The sequence below is a fragment of the Austrofundulus limnaeus genome, unplaced genomic scaffold (assembly GCF_001266775.1).
Source record: "Austrofundulus limnaeus strain Quisiro unplaced genomic scaffold, Austrofundulus_limnaeus-1.0 Scaffold115, whole genome shotgun sequence".
In the NCBI taxonomy this organism is placed as follows: Eukaryota; Metazoa; Chordata; class Actinopteri; order Cyprinodontiformes; family Rivulidae; genus Austrofundulus; species Austrofundulus limnaeus.
This window is the reverse complement of record NW_013952517.1, coordinates 688,256-709,834: the sequence shown is the minus strand read 5'-3', so window position 1 is coordinate 709,834 and position 21,579 is coordinate 688,256. Positions and strand designations below refer to the sequence as shown.

At 37.7% G+C, this 21,579-nt stretch overlaps 1 protein-coding gene across 1 annotated transcript in view; it reads right to left on the bottom strand.

The window, feature by feature from the left end:
- Positions 1-18,394, bottom strand: part of waslb (WASP like actin nucleation promoting factor b) — a gene marked incomplete in the record, with an annotated part of 19,395 nt that extends 1,001 nt beyond the window's left edge. The window contains 9 exon segments of the mRNA XM_014014478.1: positions 2-116; positions 1,344-1,497; positions 2,530-2,572; positions 3,890-4,082; positions 5,334-5,357; positions 6,409-6,505; positions 6,589-6,675; positions 10,487-10,621; positions 17,998-18,394. Coding sequence (XP_013869932.1) covers positions 2-116; positions 1,344-1,497; positions 2,530-2,572; positions 3,890-4,082; positions 5,334-5,357; positions 6,409-6,505; positions 6,589-6,675; positions 10,487-10,621; positions 17,998-18,102 — 953 coding nt within the window.
- Positions 18,395-21,579: the final 3,185 nt, after the last annotated feature.

The window sequence follows — 21,579 nt, the reverse complement described above, 5'->3', positions numbered from 1 at the left end:
CGGCGGCGGCGGCGGCGGGGCGCCCCTGATGACCCGGGATGGAGGAGGTGGGGGAGCCGAGCCGTGATGCTGGGGTGGGGGAGGGGGGCCGCCTCTGGGTGGAGGTGGTGGAGGAGCTGAAGACAGTTCAAAAACAAAGACAACATGGTCACAACTAAACCACCAGTGACCAACAACAAGCTGTATGGATCTGCTTTCACTTCAGACCTCCAGTTTTCAACATTTGTTTCTAAACTGACTGATCACTAAAACTGTCGAGTCCAAAATGCTGGTCAGCTCTGCAGATCTTACAGGTGGCAGCCATGCATTCATAAAGTTAAGCCAAACAAGATCAGCCTTGTGGCAACAAATTTAAACAAAACAAAACAAAAAAAGTAGTAACACAGACGTTTACACAATTATTACTTTAAATGAAGGAAAAATCTCTTCCACAAATCTGACAGGTGACGACGGGAAAGGGGGTCCAATTCAAGTGTAACACAGTGGAAAAAAACAGCAAACATGAAAGTAGCTGCAGAGAGTTGGCACCAGTTKAACTCTTAGTGCATGCACTGTTGTAAAGCTTTCACAGCAGCTCATGCACAGAAACCTACCACTCCACCTGGGCGGACCTGGGGATAAGACCACCACACGAGTTAGTGGTTTTGCAATTTCGTCAGTAACGATCTTTACAGTTTTCATATCTATCATTCCAGTCTGGAGGTTTTGTTTTTGCAATTCTTTATCTATGAATTCTTAAAAAAACAGTACGCTGGCTTTGTCTTCACATCCACATTCTGTGTCTGTGGYTTCTTTATTTTTACTGCCAATTTTAGTCCCACAGTCAGAAAGAAATCATTGAATACAATTACCACATCCTCCATGTTATCAACAGTCCTGCTGTTTTCAATGAAATATTTCAGGTATTATGTATTTTAGKTTATTTTATTTATTCCATTTAAAATGCTTATAGTATTATTTCTTACATGTTCTCAATGTTATTTTTGTATTTCTTACACCTTTGTTCTGTTTCTTTAGTTCTATACTTTAGAAATTGTCTGTATAATTATTATTTTCTTTTACTTTTGGGACCGGCAGACTATTTGTATTTTATGAATATTTTTGTATGGCTTTATTGGGCAATTTTTATTGTATAACAAGGAAAATATGTTTAGAAATTTCTCATAAACCTTATCTGAATCTTTTTCTTTGTAGATAATCTCCCAGTTCTGTGTCATTAAACCATTTTTTTGGTGCAGCCAAAATTCCCGTTATAATTCCAATTATTTAGTTCAGTGAAGGCAAACACTTTTAGTGTTATAAATCAGAAGTAAATGAGCTTAAAGTAAATCAGTGACTCTTACCTTGTCTTCGTACCTCACTTTTGACAGCCTCCACGCCGCCATTCTTCTCAATGAAGTCATAAATGGCCCTAGAAGTCTCCCKGTCCTTCAGCTCGGCCTCGGAGATTCCAGCCAGGTCGAACAGGTTCTTTAGCTCAGGGTCCAAGTTATTCAGCTACAGAAAGAAAGAAAGAAAGAAAAAACATTTTTGAGGTGTCCTTACACTAATATAATGTAATCTCTAAGACCCAATAGTCTTTAAAAGGTTATTCCAGTTAGGTTCAGTCCAATCAGATGCTGTAGTCCAGACCTGTCAAACACTTCCCGATGAGTTGAGCACATCTAAGAGCTCTGCTTCCACCATGTGGTGAACATTTTAAATGTTGATCAGGCTTTTGAACTCCTCCTTACACCACGAGTTCTCAAACCTTTTGGGTCTGGGGACCCCTTACAGGTTAGAACAATTTCCAGGGACTTCCTCATAAACCCTGTGCCGATTAAAAACTATTTTATGCTATTTTCACCTTCATACACCATGGGAATAATGTATATTTTTTGTTTGGTTTAGTAAGTTTGTTTTACTGGCGCGTTGCTCCCCATATGTATTGGGCACTTTTTAAAATAAGACAAATAACAATTTATTGTAATGTTTAGTTTGAGAACCTCTGCATTACACTACCTGCATTGTGTTTTTATTCTCAGAATTGAAGCGACACTTTACAAAAATTGCTGGTGAAGCTTTAAAATAGTTTTTCCTCACAAAGATCTATTTGAATTCACACCAACACAACTAAAAGTTAAAAAGCTGTAGTCCTTTAAAAGGTGGTTTCTACTTGTTTTATTGGATTTAAGTCATTTATAGGAAAATAATAGCAGAAGTAAAGCTGGTAAAACAGTAAAACATCTTTGTGTTAAGAAGTTTTTGACGTCACCCATTAAAATTAAGCCTGACAGATTTATTCTAACCCTTTCCATTTTCAGTGTGAAGAAGATCTCTGACCTGTACAATTTCAAACCTATCACCCAGACCTCAGCAGTAACACTCCCCTCGACTTGTGCATACAGCTCAGTCTTAATATTTTAAATAATCTGCCTCAAAGTGGGTGGATAACTGTTAAACAGACCTGTTTTAAGAAGGTCCAGACGACACATATACAAATGCATGAACATGCCAAAAAACAAGGTACAAACAAACATGGCTGCTTACATCAAAGCCCGTGTTTGGATTCCATCCTACATGACTGACGTGCCTGTGAGAAAAGCAAAACAAAATATGAGAGGTACAGTATATCAGAAAAGCAGAAAGACTCGAAGTGTAAAGAGCTGTTTAGTGTACYAACAACATAATCCAATATAATCCAACTGGCACTGTTTTAGGAATCCTGTTAATTATCAGAGTTGTAAAGTAACTAAGTACAAATACTTTGTTACTGTACTTAAGTAGAAACTTTGCTTATCTGTACTTTACTTGAGTAATCATTTTTCAGCCTACTTTTTACTTTTACTCATTACATTTGTACACAACTATCTGTACTTTCTACTCCTTACATTTTTTTAAAAAAAAGGTAAGAAGTAGAAAGTCGTTACTCCTATTTGATTCCGGGTTATTATTTAAAAAAATAATATCCTGATAAATTGTCTCCTGGATAGAGTGAATTTAATTATGATGGGATGAGAAGTATAAATATATACCACTCTGACACCGTAATACTTTGTACACAGTCCATCACAGCTGCACGCCGTTAGAAAAAATATTTTTTGGGGGGAGGTCACCTCTCAATAAATGTCATTTAAAAAAATCTTAACCGCTCACTTTTACTCAATACTTTTACTTTTAATATTTAAGTAGATTTTGTGTCAGAAATTTACCCTTTTTTATTATTTATTTATTTATTTAAAAGGGGACAGTGCAATTTAATAAAACATATGACAATTCTTAAGTTAAAAAAGCCAGAATTAGCCAAACGGCTAATTTTGATATTTAAGTACAAAAAAAATCAGATACTTTATAACTTTTACTCAAGTAGTATTCTTAGAGAAGACTTTAACTTTTACCAAAGTGCTTTTATGATAAGATACTTGTACTTTTACTCTAGTATGACTTTGAGGTACTTTATACAACACTGTAAATTATAGGTCGATGCTTGATCTAACCATTAAGTGCAAATGAAAACAATGCGGCACAGATGTGGTAATAAAAGAGGCAAAAAGGGGAATTAAAGAGACATTTATTGAAGCAAAAGCTAATCCAGAAGAAGGTGCACAGTTTGATTTAAAAAAAACAACAACTGAAGGGAAAAACCCTGAGCATGAGGAAACTGGAGGAGACGAATTATAAACTATTTGCTGATGGAAGGAAATCCCCCTGCATGTGCTGCAGTAAAATATGGAAGAGGGAGCATCATAACTTGTTGCAAAAGCGTCAGCTTGAACCAGACTGAAATCTAATAGGTGGGAATTTAAAGCATGTATTGAATGTGACAAAGGAACGAACTGTGTTTGACRTTCATCGCTCAAGAAACAATTAAGGAAAATGAACCCTGCTCGAGACCAAAAACCTGACTCACTGGAAGTTGCTGGGCGTGCCGATGTCCGCCTTCGTCAGCTTCTTCTTCTTATTGTTGTTGTTCCCTTTATCCTTTTTGATCCTCCTGGGAAAGGAAGGGGCCGAAAAGTTGTTCGTCTGAGAGTTGTGTGAACGCTGAACGCCGCTGATTTCTGGGTTTTTGATGTCGAYGGTGGCCATGTGCAACGACGGTCCTGGAAAATGACAAGAGATCGCACTCAGGTTACAGCTGAAGCAACGTCACTTAGTGCCGAGGACAACTTTATTTAAAACACCACAYAATAACGCAAAAAATATCCACCATCGCACGATTTGTCAGCCCCGTCTTCAGGGTTTCAGCTAGACAAACATTTGAAGTATACCACACTGCTCTAACCTGACGCTCGTACCTCTTAGTCTTTCTCTACTGGGACATGCAGCCTGAGGGCAAATGCCACCTCCAGTCCGGTAGGAGCTCATACCGATGTCAACGAGCATTTTACCGCTCAAGCTGCACGTCTCTTTTGAGTCCGAGAGRTGAGAGGAGGCATCAGACAGAGATGGGTACAGTTCATCCTGAGGAAGAACCACGCAGTGAAATGAAGACAGACAGCCTGGACCCAAACCTCCTCCTCCTCCTTCTGAAACGAGTTCCTCCGAGGGAGCAGAAAGAAAGGTCGTGCAGAACATCATTCTTCTTCTTCAATTGGGAAAAGGCTGCAGCGGAGAACACATCCAAACAGGTCCTCAATGTCGATCCAAGCRAACGTCTGCTCGTCTGGGAAAGAAAAGTGTTGCAGCTTCGCGCAGACCTAACAACCGTCGTCCATTAAGATATCCAGGATAGAAAAGTGTTCTTAAACATGTGCTGAACTGAGAAGACCAGAATTTCTATCCCAAAAAATTAAACAAAAACAAAGAGAAGCCTGTATTTAACCAGACAGCTGCAGAAATGAATCAATCGTTTTCTATTCCTGATGAATATCTGAAGTTGGCTTGCCACTCGCTGTCAATACCAGCTCCTGCCTTTCCTTTCCTCACAAAAACACACAATAGTAACTAATCCCAGAAAATCATTCCAGACAGTGCTGGGCCTTTACGTAACCATTAAAACCCATCCGACGCATAATCCCATATTAATCTCTGAGGTTTCCTACAGCACGATGAATCAGAGAGAGAGGAGAAAAACGGAGACAGATTAAACGACGAGAGGAGGGGAGAGAGCAGACGAGGATACGGATGAAGACGAGGGCTGGAAAAGGCCGCAGGAGATGAAGAAAGAACAGAATAAACGGCAAGAAACAGACCTGAGATGAGCTGAAATGGAGAAGTGAACAGAGAGAGGGAGAAGAGTACAGCGGGATCACTTCCTTTGCTAAAGAACCAGCTTATTTAGAAGCAGGAGACATTCAAGATCTGGTTTCTCAATTAAAAACAAAACAAAACAAAAGACTAGAACAACGTACCATTTGCGGGGTCGCGCCTCTTTTCTGTGAACACACAAATCATATCATTACAATCCTGAGCTGGGCAGGTTGTGTTATTAAGGAAACCAAGAGCGGATCAAGAAAGGAGAGGTTTTCGGCGCAGGAGTCGGCGGGATTGTGCATGTGCTGCACAGATTAGAGTTATTTAAGAAAAAAAAAGAAAGTAAAACTGCAGAGTGAAGTGCTCCGTTAGTGTGTTAGAGAGACGTCACAGCTCGTATCATTTCCAGTCAGACATTAAAATATAGAAAACTCTTTCAGAAGACACAGCCATGATCCTATTTTTACATGCCARCGATGAAAACTATCCAGTGGTTGGAAGTTGACCAAGAAGATTAGATTAGCCACCGAGTGAAGGATTAAAGGGGTGAAAGATAAAAGAGATACAAACCATTTACCCAAAGCTGACCGCTCAAACATTCATACTTGAACAAATAAGGTTTTAATGTAATACTGAGTTTTTATGCCATATAGATTAAATACGAATTCTCTGAAGCCTTATAAATATATGCAAAGTAAGCGATGCTGGAAAAAACTAGCAAAATGTAATCCAATTACAAACACAATTTATGTTTTAATTATTCACAAATTATAAAAGCAGAATGTTTAGCCTTGATTTCTACATCTGATTTTTTAATCAGTCTAAAGGAAATTTCAAAACTTACAGGTTAAGAAAAGTTTTAAAGCCTAAGAAGTCGCAGCAGATTAGAAAAGGAACAAGGCAAAAAAATAATCCACAACTTGTTTTAAATCCTGCATTCACAATGAAAATTCATCTTTTTTGCCCAGTTCTTGGAATTGAATAACGCTTAAAAAAATGACAAATTTAGAAATTATTTTAATCTCCACTTCCTCAGATCTTTCCAAGCCCAACTGTTTACTGAACTTCATTTCAAATTAACTGGTTTGGTTTCAACATGAGCTCAAAAACAAGATTTAAAACAAAAAAAAATCTAATCTCGCCATTTTTTTTTTACCCGTTTCTCTTTTTTTTTTTTTGCAGAACATGGTTCAGCAGATAGATTTGCAGGTAAAGAAGCAGAACATTTGTTACCGGTTCTCCTTTGTTTTCTCCCAATCAGATCAGACAAGCAGCTTTGGAAACGCTTGCTCTCCTCGTTATCGGCAAAGTTCACACCCACTTGGCACGTCTGTTCATAAAAACACAGAAATGCGACAAAAAATATGTAAATGAATGAGACGATAAGGATCTGAAATAAATAAGAAAACTCACATCTCCAGCAAACGTGATGAAGTAAGCTTTGGGACTGTGTATGGAGAAGTTGTTGTACAACTCCTGTTCAAACATCATCCTGCCGTCCTGCAGAAAACACAAAGACAAAACCATTTAGACCATTGACAGTTAAACAGAAATAGTTTAACATAAAATATATTTCAGCACCTCGACTCTTCTACTGTGAAGCCAAACTGTTGTAATGAACTCAATGCCCTGTTTTGCATCACCTTGCTGAAATATACAAGGCATGCTTTGAAAACGTAATCTAGACAGGTGTATATGTTCTAAAACCTGTGTACCATTTTGAGTTAATAGTGTTTTTCTAGATCTGTAAGCTGCCCATGCTAAAAGTACAATGCATCCCCATACCAAACGAGAGGCAAGCTTTTCAACCGTGCACTAAAACAGCCTGCGTGGTCTCGCTGCTGTTTAGTACAGGACAAAGTTTCAAATCTTTACTTCTGAGGTTCAGCCTCCCTATAATGCTCTTCTTATAACTCTTACTGACCTGTTGGCAATTAACCTAATTATTAATTAGTTGCAAAAAGCTCCTCCAGCTTTTATTTTTCACACCACTAACTTTTACGGCCCTTTGTTGCCCCTGTCCTGTCTTTAATTTGACATGTGTTGGTGCCATAAAATTCAAATTTACCTCCTCATCCCGACTTTTTGGAATAGGGTTGTATATTCCACTTAAACATTTGCTTTCTTTTGACAAATAATTCTGTTCATGGTCTGTATGAATAATAACAACAACAACAACAACAACAACAACAACAACTAGTAGTTGTAAATCCCTTTCACCAATCCTACTGGCAGTAGGGTTGGGCAATATTGGCAAAAAAATTAGTCACGATTAATTGTGGTATTTAGCCAATAAGGATTAATTTGACGATTAATCCCCTGGAGTCCCTGGACACCATTATGTCCTAGTCACATGACCAATTTAGTGGGAAAGATTTGCTCTTTATAAAAATCTGTTCCAAATTGTGTCAAAATTACAGACTTCAGGCTGTACATCAAATTTAAATTGTGTTGATGGATAAATAAATTACAGAACAGTTTTTTTAAATATTCATCATATTTGAAGCAGAGAGGAGCACCGAGCGGTCAGTCTGCCTGGTGGCATTAATTGTATTAATCGTGAAGTGCCAAAAAAAAAAAAAAATCGATTAATATTTTTCTGATTATTAATTGCACACGATACGATTATGCCCAACCCTAACTGGCAGTGTTGTTTTCATTAACGATGACGAAATATCTTCGTTGACGTCCTCTTTTTTCATGACGATAATGAACTAAACATAGCTCTTTGATGACTAAGACATGACGAAACGTGTGTGAGTTTTCGTTGACGAGACTGTAACGAAAACGCTAGTCGGTGGTCTGCCAATCGTTTAGAATGCAGAGTGGAGGGAGGGACAGCAGCRCTGTGACACGCGCACACACACAGCAGCACAGAACATTTCCTCCTCTCATTCAGTAAAGAACGACAAACAGCCTGTTCCGCTTCGCAAAAAGAAAAAAAAGTCCGTCCGTCACCTGTAGTTTAACCAGTGAGTAACGTCTCCGCCATTAAAAGCTGTCGCAAGCCCATTCTGAGCTCAGTAGCTGTTTGTTTTCGTTCATAACGAAAGTAAAACTTTTTATTTTTGGCTGGGGGGAGTTAGCAACTGCACGTCAGTGCTTCTGTTCTGAATAAAAGCCTGGTGCATGTAAACACTCGTTTGCACAAGTTTAATACCAAGTTTAGGACTGCATGATGTCCGTTTTTATAAATAAGATGCAGCTTCATCGTCCTGGCTGACAAGTTTGAGTTTAACATGTGTGTTCCCCTTTATTGCTTTTTATATTGGGCATGTGTATTTTGTACAGCGGGTAAAATAAGTATTGAACACGTCAHCATTTTTCTCAGTAAATATATTACTAGAGGTGCTAATGACATGAAATTTTCACCAGATGTTGGTAACAACCCAAGTGATCCAACATACAAAGAAATCAAACCATGAATGTCCAGAAATTAAGTTATTTGTAATAATGTGGAATGGCACAGGGAAAAAGTATTGAACACACTTACTGAAATTTATCTAACAAATGTACAAAAGCCTTTGTTGTCAATGACAGCTTCAAGACRCCTCCTGTATGGAGAAACTAGTGGCATGCATTGCTCAGGTGTGATTTTGGCCCATTCTTCCACACAAACAGTCTTCAAATCTTGAAGGTTTCGTGGACCTCTTCTATGAACTCTGATCTTTAGTTCTTTCCATAGATTTTCTGTTGGATTCAGGTCAGGTGATTGGCTGGGCCATTCCAGCAGCTTTAGTTTCTTTCTCTGAAACCAACTGAGAGTTTCCTTGACTTTGTGTTTGGGCTCATTGTCTTGCTGAAATGTCCAGCCATGTTTCATCTTCATCATCCTGGAAGATGGAAGCAGATTTTTATCAAGAATGTCTCTGTACATTTTTCCACTCATCCTTCCTTCAATTATTTGAAGTTTGCCAGTACCATATGCTGAAAAACAGCCCCACACCATGATGTTCCCACCTCCAAACTTCACTGTTGGTATGGTGTTTTTGGGCTGATGTGCAGTGCCWTTTGACCTCCAAACATGATGTGTATCCTGGCATCCAAACAGTTCAATGTTGGTCTCATCTGACCAGACTATATTCTCCCAGTATTACACAGGCTTGTTTAAATGTTGTGCAGCAAACTTTAAAGGAGCTTCAACATGCTGTTTCTTCAGCAGTGGAGTCTTGCGTGGTGAGCGTGCATACAGGCCATGGTGGTTCAGTGCATTACTTATTGTTTTCTTTGAAACAATCGTACCTGCTAATTCCAGGTCTTTCTGAAGCTCTCCACAAGTGGTCCTTGGCTCTTGGACAACTCTTCTGATAATTCTTTTCACTCCCCTGTCAGAAATCTTGTGAGGAGCACCTGGTCATGGTCAGTTTATGGTGAAATGATGTTCTTTCCACTTCTGAATTATGGCCCCAACAGTGCTCACTGGAACCTTCAGAAGTTTAGACATTCTTCTGTAACCGATGCCATCATTATGCTTTGCAACAATAAGGTTGTGAAGGTCTTGAGAGAGCTCTTTACTTTTACCCATCATCAGATGGTTCTTGTGTGATACCTGGYCATCATTTGGGACTGAACCAGCTGATATTAACTTGCACTGACAAGGGACAGGCTTGCTTTCTAATTACTGAGAGAGTTCAGCTGGTGTCTTGGCTTTCCATGCCCTTTTACACCTCCCTTTCTTCATGTGTTCAATACTTTTTCCCTGTGCCATTCCACATTATTACAAATAACTTCATTTCTGGACATTTATGTTTGATTTCTTTGTATGTATGGATCACTTGGGTTGTTACCCGCAACTGGTGAAAATTTCATACATCTAGTAATATATTTACTGAGAAAAATGGTGATGTGTTCAATACTTATTTTACCCGCTGTATGTTCATTGCACTTTAACAAATTCTGAGAAATAAAGCCACAAAGTGAGAATGTTTTTGTTTTGGGCATTTTTAGAGTAACATAAATTCACAAGTGTCAACACAAATCACTCAAATTAATTTGTAAAGACTAATATGTTGTCTTTTTTTAAAGACTAAAACTAAACAATTTCTTTTAAGCTTTCGTAGACTAAAACTCGACTAAAACCATTAAATATAGAAATGACTAAAACTCGACTAAAACCATTAAATATAGAAATGACTAAAACCCGACTAAAACCATTAAATATAGAAATGACTAACACCAAGATGTATTTTTGTTCAAAAGACTAAGACTAAAATTAAAATGGCAGTCAAAAACAACACTGCCTACTGGGTTGTCCAATTCTRGCATCATGTACCATTTATTACATTGATGGATACAACATGTTTGCACCTACCCTGATGTCCCAGACCCTGATGAAGTACGACCTCTGAGGGTTATCTTTGACCAAGCAYGCCACCCCACAGCATTTTTTGCTCCAGCTGCCATTTCTGTCTCCTGTGTACACCTGGACCACTGCTGAAGACAAAGACTGAGGAGGGAAAAAAAACAAAAAATACATTTGTGTTTAATTTACTCATTTATCTAAAACGCAACAACAAATTCTATACACAACAATATACAAATCACAAATTAAATGAAAGGTAGCAGAAGAAGAAAAAGTCTTAATGATCAAGACTAGAAACTAGTTAAAAGAAGCTACAAATTCATTTGGAAATTGTTACTGAAATAAGTTTGAAATGGGATCAAAAAGTCTGTAGACTTCAGTAAAAACACACCTTTATACAAACAGATGTCATCTATTACTGATTGTCAGACAGCGCAGGTTTGAAGGTGTTACATTAACTCTGTCAGAGTCCACACCCGTCTTTAATAACAAACGACCACGTGTAATAAAAACTGGATACCGCTTGACCTGCCAGTTCCAAAGGTGTGACGCCAATCCACGGTGGCACTAATTACGTTTTAGTGGCTTCTGTRTTTGGCACAAAATCTTGCCAACGCCTAAAGAGAAGAATGACTGTTATAAAWTTTTCCTGACCTGATGACAAACGATTCCCAGAATCAAAGCACGGTTGTTACGTTTTTACAATAACACATTRTTATAGCCTGCACCTTGTTGGACTTTAGACAGAATCTTATTGAGCAGGAGTTTCTGTCAGTGACAAAGGACAGTATCCTAAAGCAAACAAARCTCACATGAGAACACAGCCACGTCTAAAATCCCTCAGTATTTCAGCCATACTAAGCTCCCCCCACACATTTAATGCCTCCTTAATACACAGTAAATTTAAGTTTGCACATCTTAAAGTTCCAGAGAAAATCCACATTTTGAATCCTGTAGCAGAACCACATTTCTGTTTGTGTTCTTGTGGATGAAGCTRCTCGATAAAACAAGCCTATATTGTTCTATGCAATATGGTAAAAAAATAAAATAAAAATTAAAAACCACCTGTAGACAAGATCACAAAGCCAGATTAACCTCCCACCATTTTTACATATGGCTGCAGGGGTTTTGTCACACGGGGGGTTCCGGTTTCACAGCCACTCAGACACACATGAAAGCAAAGAGCATCATAAGGGGGCAAAATTTGATGCTGCTTTCGAGGTGTTTTTACTCCAATTCCAGGAAACCCTGCTTGACGTAAACAATAGTTCAACACACAAGATATAAATTAGCAAAGTAGAACGATGCTACATTAGATGACCTGTTTGTTCTGTWATGYCCGACCAAAATTTGCATYTGATTCACAAGAAACYAGAKTTTATTGAGAGTTCAGCCAACTAGAATACAATATACTCATAAAGTAAGGGTGTAACTGCACATAATCTGTAACGAACCATTCAATACAGTGCTTTAGGTTCAATACACACTTGTATCGAACAATATGAATTTTTTAAATTAATTTTATCAACTTGTCTTCTGAAGATGCTCTGTGGATCTGTGTTCAACTACTCTATGTAGGTTGCATTGTCGAGTGCAGATCCACTCAGAAACTTGCTGTTTCAACAACATTTCATTTAAAAACTGTACTTTTGAGTAGGGCTGTGTATTGGCAAGAATTTGGCGATACGATACATATCATGACAGACGGGTCACGATACGATATATCCCGATATATTGCGATACTGTAAGCAAGGTGATATATTGCGATTTTTTTGGTCCAAAAATTCTATTAAATAAAAACCTCTTACTGGAAAAAAAAAAAGAAAAACCAAAATTCATTGTCTCAGAAAATTCTATTACATAGACATGCGCTAGCCTTCTGTAACGTGAAGGCTGACTAAAGTTGGAAAAAAGAGCGAACAAAACACTTAATTTGGTTTAAAATCCAGACATTCTGACAAATAAGTAACTGTTTGTAACTTTACCTCAGCTTAGAAGGCAGAGGGTGTCGGTCTTTTCCGCTCAGATTCAGCTATCGGAGCATGAAGCTAATGTTTACTCACAATGCTAATGCTACCCTTACTCTCTGGTGCTCAAGAGGCAGAGGAGCCAAATGGCTGGCTCACTGCTGTCAACTAGTGGTCAGAGGCTGAACTACAACATAAAAATGAATGGCTGGCAGGAAAGTTGACATTTTAAAACTTAATTAAATATCGATACAGGACTTTAGAATATCGATACAGTATCGGGAAATGAAATATCGCGATATTTAAGTGTATCGATATTTTCTTACACCCCTACTTTTGAGGTTAAACAAATGTTCATAATTAATTTCAATAAATTACAGAATGGCATAGAAAATTCTCTTTTTTTGTATAGAAAAAATATGGAACCGAGAGACTAAAGCATAGAACCAAACAAACCGTGAATTTCCTGTATCCTGTAAAGTATTTTTATTCTGATATAAAAAAAAATTATTACAGTAATTTGGCAGCATCACTGCGCACAACTGGGCTTGGATCAGAATCCTCAGTTATGAAGATAATGATGACAATCCTGCTCTGTGGTGCATTTAGACTCTGGGACCCTTTGGCGTCATGTCACTGCAGAACTTTGACCGTTTCTGACAGAGCCAAAGGCTGTGTGACGTCATCAAAGCTTGATCAAAACACTCAAAGCTAAGAACACGTCACCTCTCTGCTGCTCTGTTCTACAACTGTGATGACCTGATGATGTGATGCAACACAAAGTCAGTACAAGAAAAACTCGAGGGGAAAAAAAGATCAGAAATTGAAAGTATATTCTGATTAGGCATGCATCAAAAAGGGTAAAACAAAAAAAAACCCTAATTTATCACGATGTAAGCATTTCATATCAATAGGAAACCCTATTGATATGAAATGCTTATACTGTGATACATTTTTCAGCCATATTGCCCAGCCCTACTATGGTTGGGATCAACAAGCACACCTCCACTCCTGACATGAGAGTTTCAGTATTGTAAAATTAGCTTTTAGAAGTGGGCATAAAACAGGGAGTGAGTGAAATGTAGAGAAAAGGTAAGAAACAACCAACAAATCAGAACTGCTAAATTCTAGAAAAACAAAGTACATGACTGCAAAAACTATAAGAAACTGACAGAGGTAAAAATTAAGTAAACGTAGAGGAAATACATGATATTTTTTCTTTGAGAAAAGAAAAAACTAAACAGAGGAGGCCAACCACRGGACTTCCTGTAGGACAGGACTGCTGATCAGGCAGTCAGGGCACACAGACACACACACACAGCGTGAACTGGACCCGTTCCACCTTTAGCCAAGTAAGACAGGGATTCTGACGGTGGCAAGGGCACAAAGAATACTAATGAGTAAAAGCAATCAGTAAGTGTATTGTGTAAGGGTGTCTGGCATGTCAATGAGATCACAATTAAAAAAAAAAAACAATACAGAAAAAAAATATATCTGAATTTATGTGCCTACATTTCTCGCTTTGCTTTTGACAGCAAATTTAATAATTTAAAGCTCTAAAATACACATTTTTAAGCAACAATGGTTGGATTTTAGGAAAACTCCAGTTCTGGGTAACTTTATTAGAGAAGCCACTCCCRAGGAACGCTGGAAACAAACCAAGAGCTGCCAAAATCAATATTCAAGAAGAGACAAGCTGCTTTCCATAAACTACTGACACTTTCTGTAAATCTGCCCACTTCAAAAGGGAGGGCTTTGCAAATATTTTAAAGATGACATTTTTTTAGAGTTTTCACATTTTCTGCCTCAAAAACAAGTTCGACGACATGCAGTCATCCAGTAAAACAACGCGTCACTCTCTGCCGGGTATTCTAATTAGATTTTCTAGAAAGACGCATAACGTCAATCACTCCCAGCCTCCCACTTCATCAGTCAGCCTCTCGCACACACACACACACGTTTTGTTTCCAGCCTGCATAAAGAGACATACAAATGCAAACGAAGAGTGGGACTGGGAGGAATGTCTCGGACTCTGCATCACATGCTGTAACAGCACAACCCGGATGCCAGAGAAACGCTGTCACAGGATCTCAAACATAGTGCCAGGACACACCTTAAAGAAAAAAAAAACTGTGTGTAGAGGGAGGAGGAGGAGGAGGAGGGCGGGACATACTGACAGGTGATCTCATGCAGACCTGGCGGTGTGTGTCGTAAGACAGGAAACCTGGCCTTCCTCTCTCTCTCTCTCTCTCTCTCTCTCTCTCTTTTTAAAGCAAACATGCACACAAACATCTCAAACAATAGCAGCACGGTTGGGTGGCTGCAAGTTAATCATAAAAGAGGAGGAAATTAATTTCAGTCCCTCAAGCACCTTCACGACTCGCAAATACAGGAAACGATGACAACTATGGGGAAGTAACCTGAGAACAGGAAGTGTTAGCGCAATTCTTAAAACAGATTTCTTTTGATCACCTTTACGCCAGTGCCTCTCAAAATCAAAAATAAAAATCAACTTGTACAAGACTCTGCAATAAAAACCAAAACTGTCAACTTTAAAAACAGGCTTTATCGGTGGAGTAAATGAATCACAGCATCACACCTTGCAGCTGATATGTTGCAAGGTGCAAAAACCTGATGATCTACATCATTGTTCTTTCTGCATTGTCTGACAGTGAAATCTAAAACTTCTGGCCTTGCTTCATATGGCTGACTGAGGTCACTGGAAACAACTTTAAAACAAAATATAAAACTTCTGCCTTTTGTGTGGCAACAATGAACAAATGGGCCACTAAATGGGACAAACCAGTCAGCTGCCTAAAGATAAAACTCTGCAGAGGAAACTGTGTCAAGTCACTTATTACATGAGGTCAATAAATTAAGAGATTTACAGCTTATATTTGGCTACCTAAAAATAAAATACTGACAACTGGACATACTTAATTACCAAAAAGGAAAATAAATGAACAATCAGTTAACAGAAGCCTACAATTATTATTATTATTTGGATAAGAGTGCTCTTCTAATCATTTTATAGTGTACAAGTTCTTCTAAGCTGGCGTTTCCCAAAGTTGGGGTCGGGACCCAAAGTGGGGTCCTGAAAAGATTTTCTGAATTAATTACAATTTTGTCTTAGTTGTTACAAAAGGAGTGAGGTTAGTGTATTTAAAATGGATAAATGTGGTATAAAAATAGTGTATATGCCCATGTTTAGTTGACCTGATACAAATGTTTATCATCCAAAAATAGTTGGGGTCACAGGTCTCTGCTACTGTTATTTTTTTGGGTCAAAAGCTGAAAAGTTTGGGAACCATTGCACTTTGGTTCCCAAAAATGGGCTTGGGACCCAATTATGGGTCATGAAGCACCTTGGATAATCTCCAGAAATGGGTAATAAAATAATTGCTGATGTAATATTTTCCCTATAACCACTACAAAAATAAGTACAAGTGTTTATATTTGTGTACAAGCTGTTTAGATTGTCAAAAAGCCTGTGTTTTTAGGATTATTAATGACGTTTGTGTACTCAGACCAGTAATATTTGGGGTCACAAGTTTTTGCCATGGATATTTTGTGGGTCAGAAGATAAAAAGTTTGGGAACCACTGTTCTAAGCGGTGTAAATGATAAAAAAGGACAATTCATATCAAGTGGCCTGTGCTTGTTTTTAACCAAATATCGTGTGTGATTAAATAAGATTCATTAGTGGGTGCGAAACTTTCCAACTTTGACTAAATTGTGAGAAGCCACAGCACAAATTTAAGCCAATCAGTAAACATGAACTAATCTGATGTCTGTATTTTACAATTAGGGCTGTGTATTGGCTAGGGGTGTAAGAAAATATCGATACACTTAAATATCGCGATATTTCATTTCCCGATACTGTATCGATATTCTAAAGTCCTGTATCGATATTTAATTAAGGTTTAAAATGTCAACTTTCCTGCCAGCCGTTCATTTTTATGTTGTAGTTCAGCCTCTGACCACTAGTTGGCAGCAGTGAGCCAGCCATTTGGCTCCTCTACCTCTTGAGCACCAGAGAGCAAGGTTAGCATTAGCATTGTAAGTAAACATTAGCGTCATGCTCCGATAGCTGAATCTGAGCGGAAAAGACCGACACCCTCTGCCTTCTAAGCTGAGGTAAGGTTACAAACAGTTACTTATTTGTCAGAATATCTGGATTTTAAGCCAAATTAAGTGTCGTGTGCTCTTTTTTCCAACGTTACAGAAGGCAGATATTTAATAGAATTTTTGGACAAAAAAAATCGCAATATATCGACTTGCTTACAGTATCGCAATATATCGGGATATATCGTATCATGACCCCTTTGTCATGATATGCATCATATCGCCAAATTCTTGCCAATACACAGCCCTAGTATTGGCAAGAATTTGGCGATACGATACATATCATGACAGAGGGGTCACGATACGATATATTGCAATACTGTAAGCAAGGCGATATATTGCGATTTATTGGTCCAAAAATTCTATTAAATAAAAACCTATTACTGAAAAAAAAAGAAGAAAAGCTAATGTTTACTTACAATGCTAATGCTCTCTTACTCTCTGGAGCTCAAGAGGTAGAGGAGCCAAATGGCTGGCTCACTGCTGCCAACTAGTGGTCAGAGGCTGAACTACAACATAAAAAAGAACGGTTTGCAAGAAGGCAGACATTTTAAACCTTAATTAAATATCGATACAGGGCTTTAGAATATCAATACAGTATCGGGAAATGAAATATCGCGATATTTCAGTGTATCGATATTTTCTTACACCCCTATTTACAATGAAATCAAAAAAGGCTGGGCATGTGATTCAGTATACACATATGGCGTGTTTTGTTATTTTAAAAGAAAGAAAATTGCAACTAAAATAGCAACAGAAGGTGGGTGCAAAAGAGGTCCACTTGGACAGAAAGGAATCAAATCAGGAAATCAGTGGTGATGCATAAATGATGAGTTATGCAAAAAAAAAAAAAAAAAATTCCCAGTGCCAGAATAAGACATGGAAAGGCTTTTCTTACAGAGCCAAAACAATTGAAGTGTTCAGTGTGGAGCAGACTGAACATACCAAAAATAATTGGACTATTTGGGGCTTGTTGAGACAAAGCGTCCAAGAAGATGAACATGAAAATTAATCAGATGAATGCCCAATGTCTTACGTAATGAACGTTTTTTTTTTTTAAATTGGGCTAAACTGAGTCGTGACAATGCACCAGTGATCTGTAAGTCACACTGGAACAGAAGGCGACTCCCCATCGCTTTTGTCAGATTTAGTAGCTGGCAAAAAGCCTTGAGCAAGTCTCTGCTCTAAGCTAGTCGGCACATTCTTCTGGCTGAACACACTTCCCGAAAACAACCAAGGTTCAGCCACGTTATTATATAATTCCAGTGAAAAATAACTCGTTTTTTTTYCCCTCCTTGATGGATTTAACAGCTCTATGAACTCCTGGCTTGGTTAGTCGTCGCTACGCTAGCTAGCTAATGACAGCTTTTTGTTTTGACAAGCTAACACAGAACAATTTAATGAGGGGAAGAAAAAAAAACTAACTTACGCTGCATTTTTTGCCAAGGTAGTTAAAAAGGCTTTCATTCTCCTCCCGAGACAGAAGCAGGGAACCAACATTGACTTGCCGCCGTGGCGGCGGATGTCCACTCATGATTAGTGATCAGAGTCTGCAGCTACTAAACTCGTTATGCGAGATCCAAAAAAGATACATAAACAATCCCCCGGACKGTCATCCGTGTGGCCTGTCCGCGACCTCTCACACCGGTCCGTCCTGTGTCCCCTCAAGACTTAGTTTTAAAAATAAAGGAATCCTGTTTAGGAATGTGGTTCTGATTCTTCCCGTAGCGTCTCAAAATAGGACCAAAATACTGGAGCAACCGAGCGCAGACAGAACACGCTAAAAGTTTACTTGGAAGTGCTTCCGTTTTAGAGCCAGCTCCATCCAACATGGCAGAGCCCGGATGACTCCACTATTCGGGAATTTCAAGGGGTGGAATTTCCCAATTGCGTTTTCTATACGATTTATAAACAAAACAGTTGACACAGTAAACCATTTGAAGCGTCTATGCAGATTTATTATATACCTGCTAAGTTTAGGTACAACTCCAGTGGACAGATTTATTCTAAATAAATAAATTATAAGTTTGAGAACGCTCCCCTGTAAAAATGGTTTGATCCGTCCGCCCGTGGCGTTTTTTTTTTCTTTTTTGACAAGAATGTGCGGGTACAGGACGGGAAGGAGATAATCTAAGACAATAATCTAAGCAAATATGCAACAGAGTTCTTAAATTAGCATAATAACGAGCAAAATATGTCAACAGAGATGAGTTTTCTTCAGCGTCAGAGCTTTAAAATAGTCCAGGAGCTCTGATATAAATTCAAAATCTTAAAACTAATGCTTTCCAAGATAATAAACTTTTTATTTTTCGGAAATTATGACCACAGTGTTCATCTGAAGATGTTTATTATTGTTTATTATTTATTGCACTGAGCTACAGCTTATAAATAGTCTGTAAATAAAGCAGGAAAATTAAGAATGCTCCATTTACTGAATATGACCCAGGGGGTAACAGTGCCCTGATATGACATATGCTTCACTTTGTACATTTTAACCCYTCTTTCTCAGCCTCTCACAAAAAATTTGAATTAAAAAATGTATTTTTTAATTGTAAATAGGGCTGCCACGATTAATCGATTAATCGACGACTAATCGATTATTTAAAAAATCGATGACTAATTTAATAATCGATTAATAGTTTTCTTTTTTTGTTGTTGTTCTTTTTTACCCTAATTGTAAACATAGAAAGATATGTCTGCATTCAAACAAAGACAGTGTCTGGCTTGAGCACCTTATAAACATACATTTTGCAAACTATAATTTTAAAAATATAAATGTTATGCTGAACTATATCGGTGCCGTGTGGAAGAGTTTATTTAGTTTTCCCAGATACACAACTCTAAAATGCAGGTATGCGCTCATTGTAAACAAAACACTTGAATTTGCCTCCTTTACTCAGCAAATCTAAGCGTGGGTATGGACCGAAACATCATCGATGTCAGACTTATTAATCCCAGCGTTGCTTAGAAATATATAATTTAAGGGCACATTAACAATTTAGATGAGAAAATAACGGGTGCAAACTAAGTTTTATAATGTTTTGAAAATGTTTCCACCAGTCTTCATAATTAAATGAATACATTTAATCATGAACCTACTAGAAAGGTGCTTGCAAATTATCAGACCTACTGTGATCAATAATAATAATAATAATAATAATAATAATAATAATAATAATAATAATAATAATAATAATAATAATAATAATAATAATAATAATAATAATAATAATAATAATAATAAAAACAAAATTATTCATATTCCTAACCTCATAAATTCAAATTTTATCTCATTATTCTCTTTGCTGCTAAATAAAAATGCTGTAATTTGCATTTGATCTTAAAAACGTTTTGTTATTCCATGTTTAATTGTACTCATTAAAACCAACGATGCATTTTTTGCAAAAATAATTTAAGCAGTCCCTCAAAATTCACATTAAATGGCTCAAATGTGATTTAAAAAACTGCAGCTAACCTGCCCTATTCGTGTTTTCACTGACCCACTAGACAGATGTTTCTGCAGGTCTAATCCTGTCTTCATCATTACTCAGCTGAAACGTTATTTTCTTTTTACAGCTGAGTTTTGCCTGTGTCAGTATATGAGTGCAGTATCAGTTTACATGTGTGTAGACATGTGTGTGCATGATTTTATTCAGGTGTGCTAGAGTCCAAAACTCAGGTTATTTATTCCTTCACACCAGTTTAGTGGTGTCACACACTAACAAACACAGCTACACAAAAAAATACAATAAAAATGAACATTATTGATTCTGTTAGAGTTTAATTGAAGATTCCTGGTAACTTTATACGCCGATGAGACGCTGCTTATTCTTGGTAATAATCTGATCCTTTTCAGCTTCAGYATAAACTCAACACGCTGCTATTGTCTCACTCCCATGTTTTCCCTGCCTTGCCTACCCTTTTTTTGCTCTTGACAGACTTGAAAAACCTGAAAGGTGGAAGGCGAAAACACCTGAGGAAACAACGCCACTGCACCTATAGCCTCAGTGAGGGGAGTATCGTCATGACTCAGCCTGAGCAAGAAGCACATTCCGTATGCAGCGACGATTATGATCTCATTTTGAAACCGAGAGAAGTAAAACCAAAAAAATCAAATAGAAGCTCAAATAAAATGGAACATTTGGGTTTCAATGTCATGTTGACATGAAATGGTATGAGCATGTAGTTTTTAAAACCCACAGTCTTCCTTGTTTTACTGGGACCAAAAGAGAACTTCAGTGACTTCACTTCCTTCAGCTCCTTCACTTCAAAGCTTGTGTCACACACCTTCTGTCGCATTTTCCAAAAGTTGTCAGAAATTGAGCAAGGGAGTAAAACCCATTCATCAGCATGCTGAAGACACAAACACGCTATTCTTTAAATTTCTGAGAAAAGGATTGTTAATAGTTGGTATGTAATTACGAGCACGAGAACTGAAACGCAAACTGTTGCGAAAACTGGACTGTTGCCTGTTTTCCAAACTTAGGAGAGTATTATTTTACCAGTATTTAGAATCAATTTAGTGACCTAGCATACTTTGAAGAAACACATACTACCTGATGCTTTTAATATTTTAAACTAAGATCGAGCCCTTGACCATTTACAAAACCATAAGTTTGGAATATCATGAATGACAGTCAGCTACTATCACACGCATGAGCAGATATGACTTTAATCAAGATATTTGCAAGTTTTTATGTTCAGGTTAAAGGTGCTCTGAGGTTTTATTTTTTACAGGGGCTGCTTTTAAAACCCAGCAGCACAGATCTGAGGCCTTGACAGATCAGCATGAATATTCTGTTTTAGACTCTAGAGAATGTCTCCCCCTGCAGGCCTCTTTCTTCATGAATGTTTAATTAAGTCAGACTTTAAACATTCTTTTCAGAATGCTCAACAATGAGGATTTCTGGGAATGATGAGGTCAGGTAAAAGAGATATGAGCCAAGGGCAAAAATAAATAAATAAATAAATAAATAAATAAATAAATAAATAAATAAATAAATAAATAAAT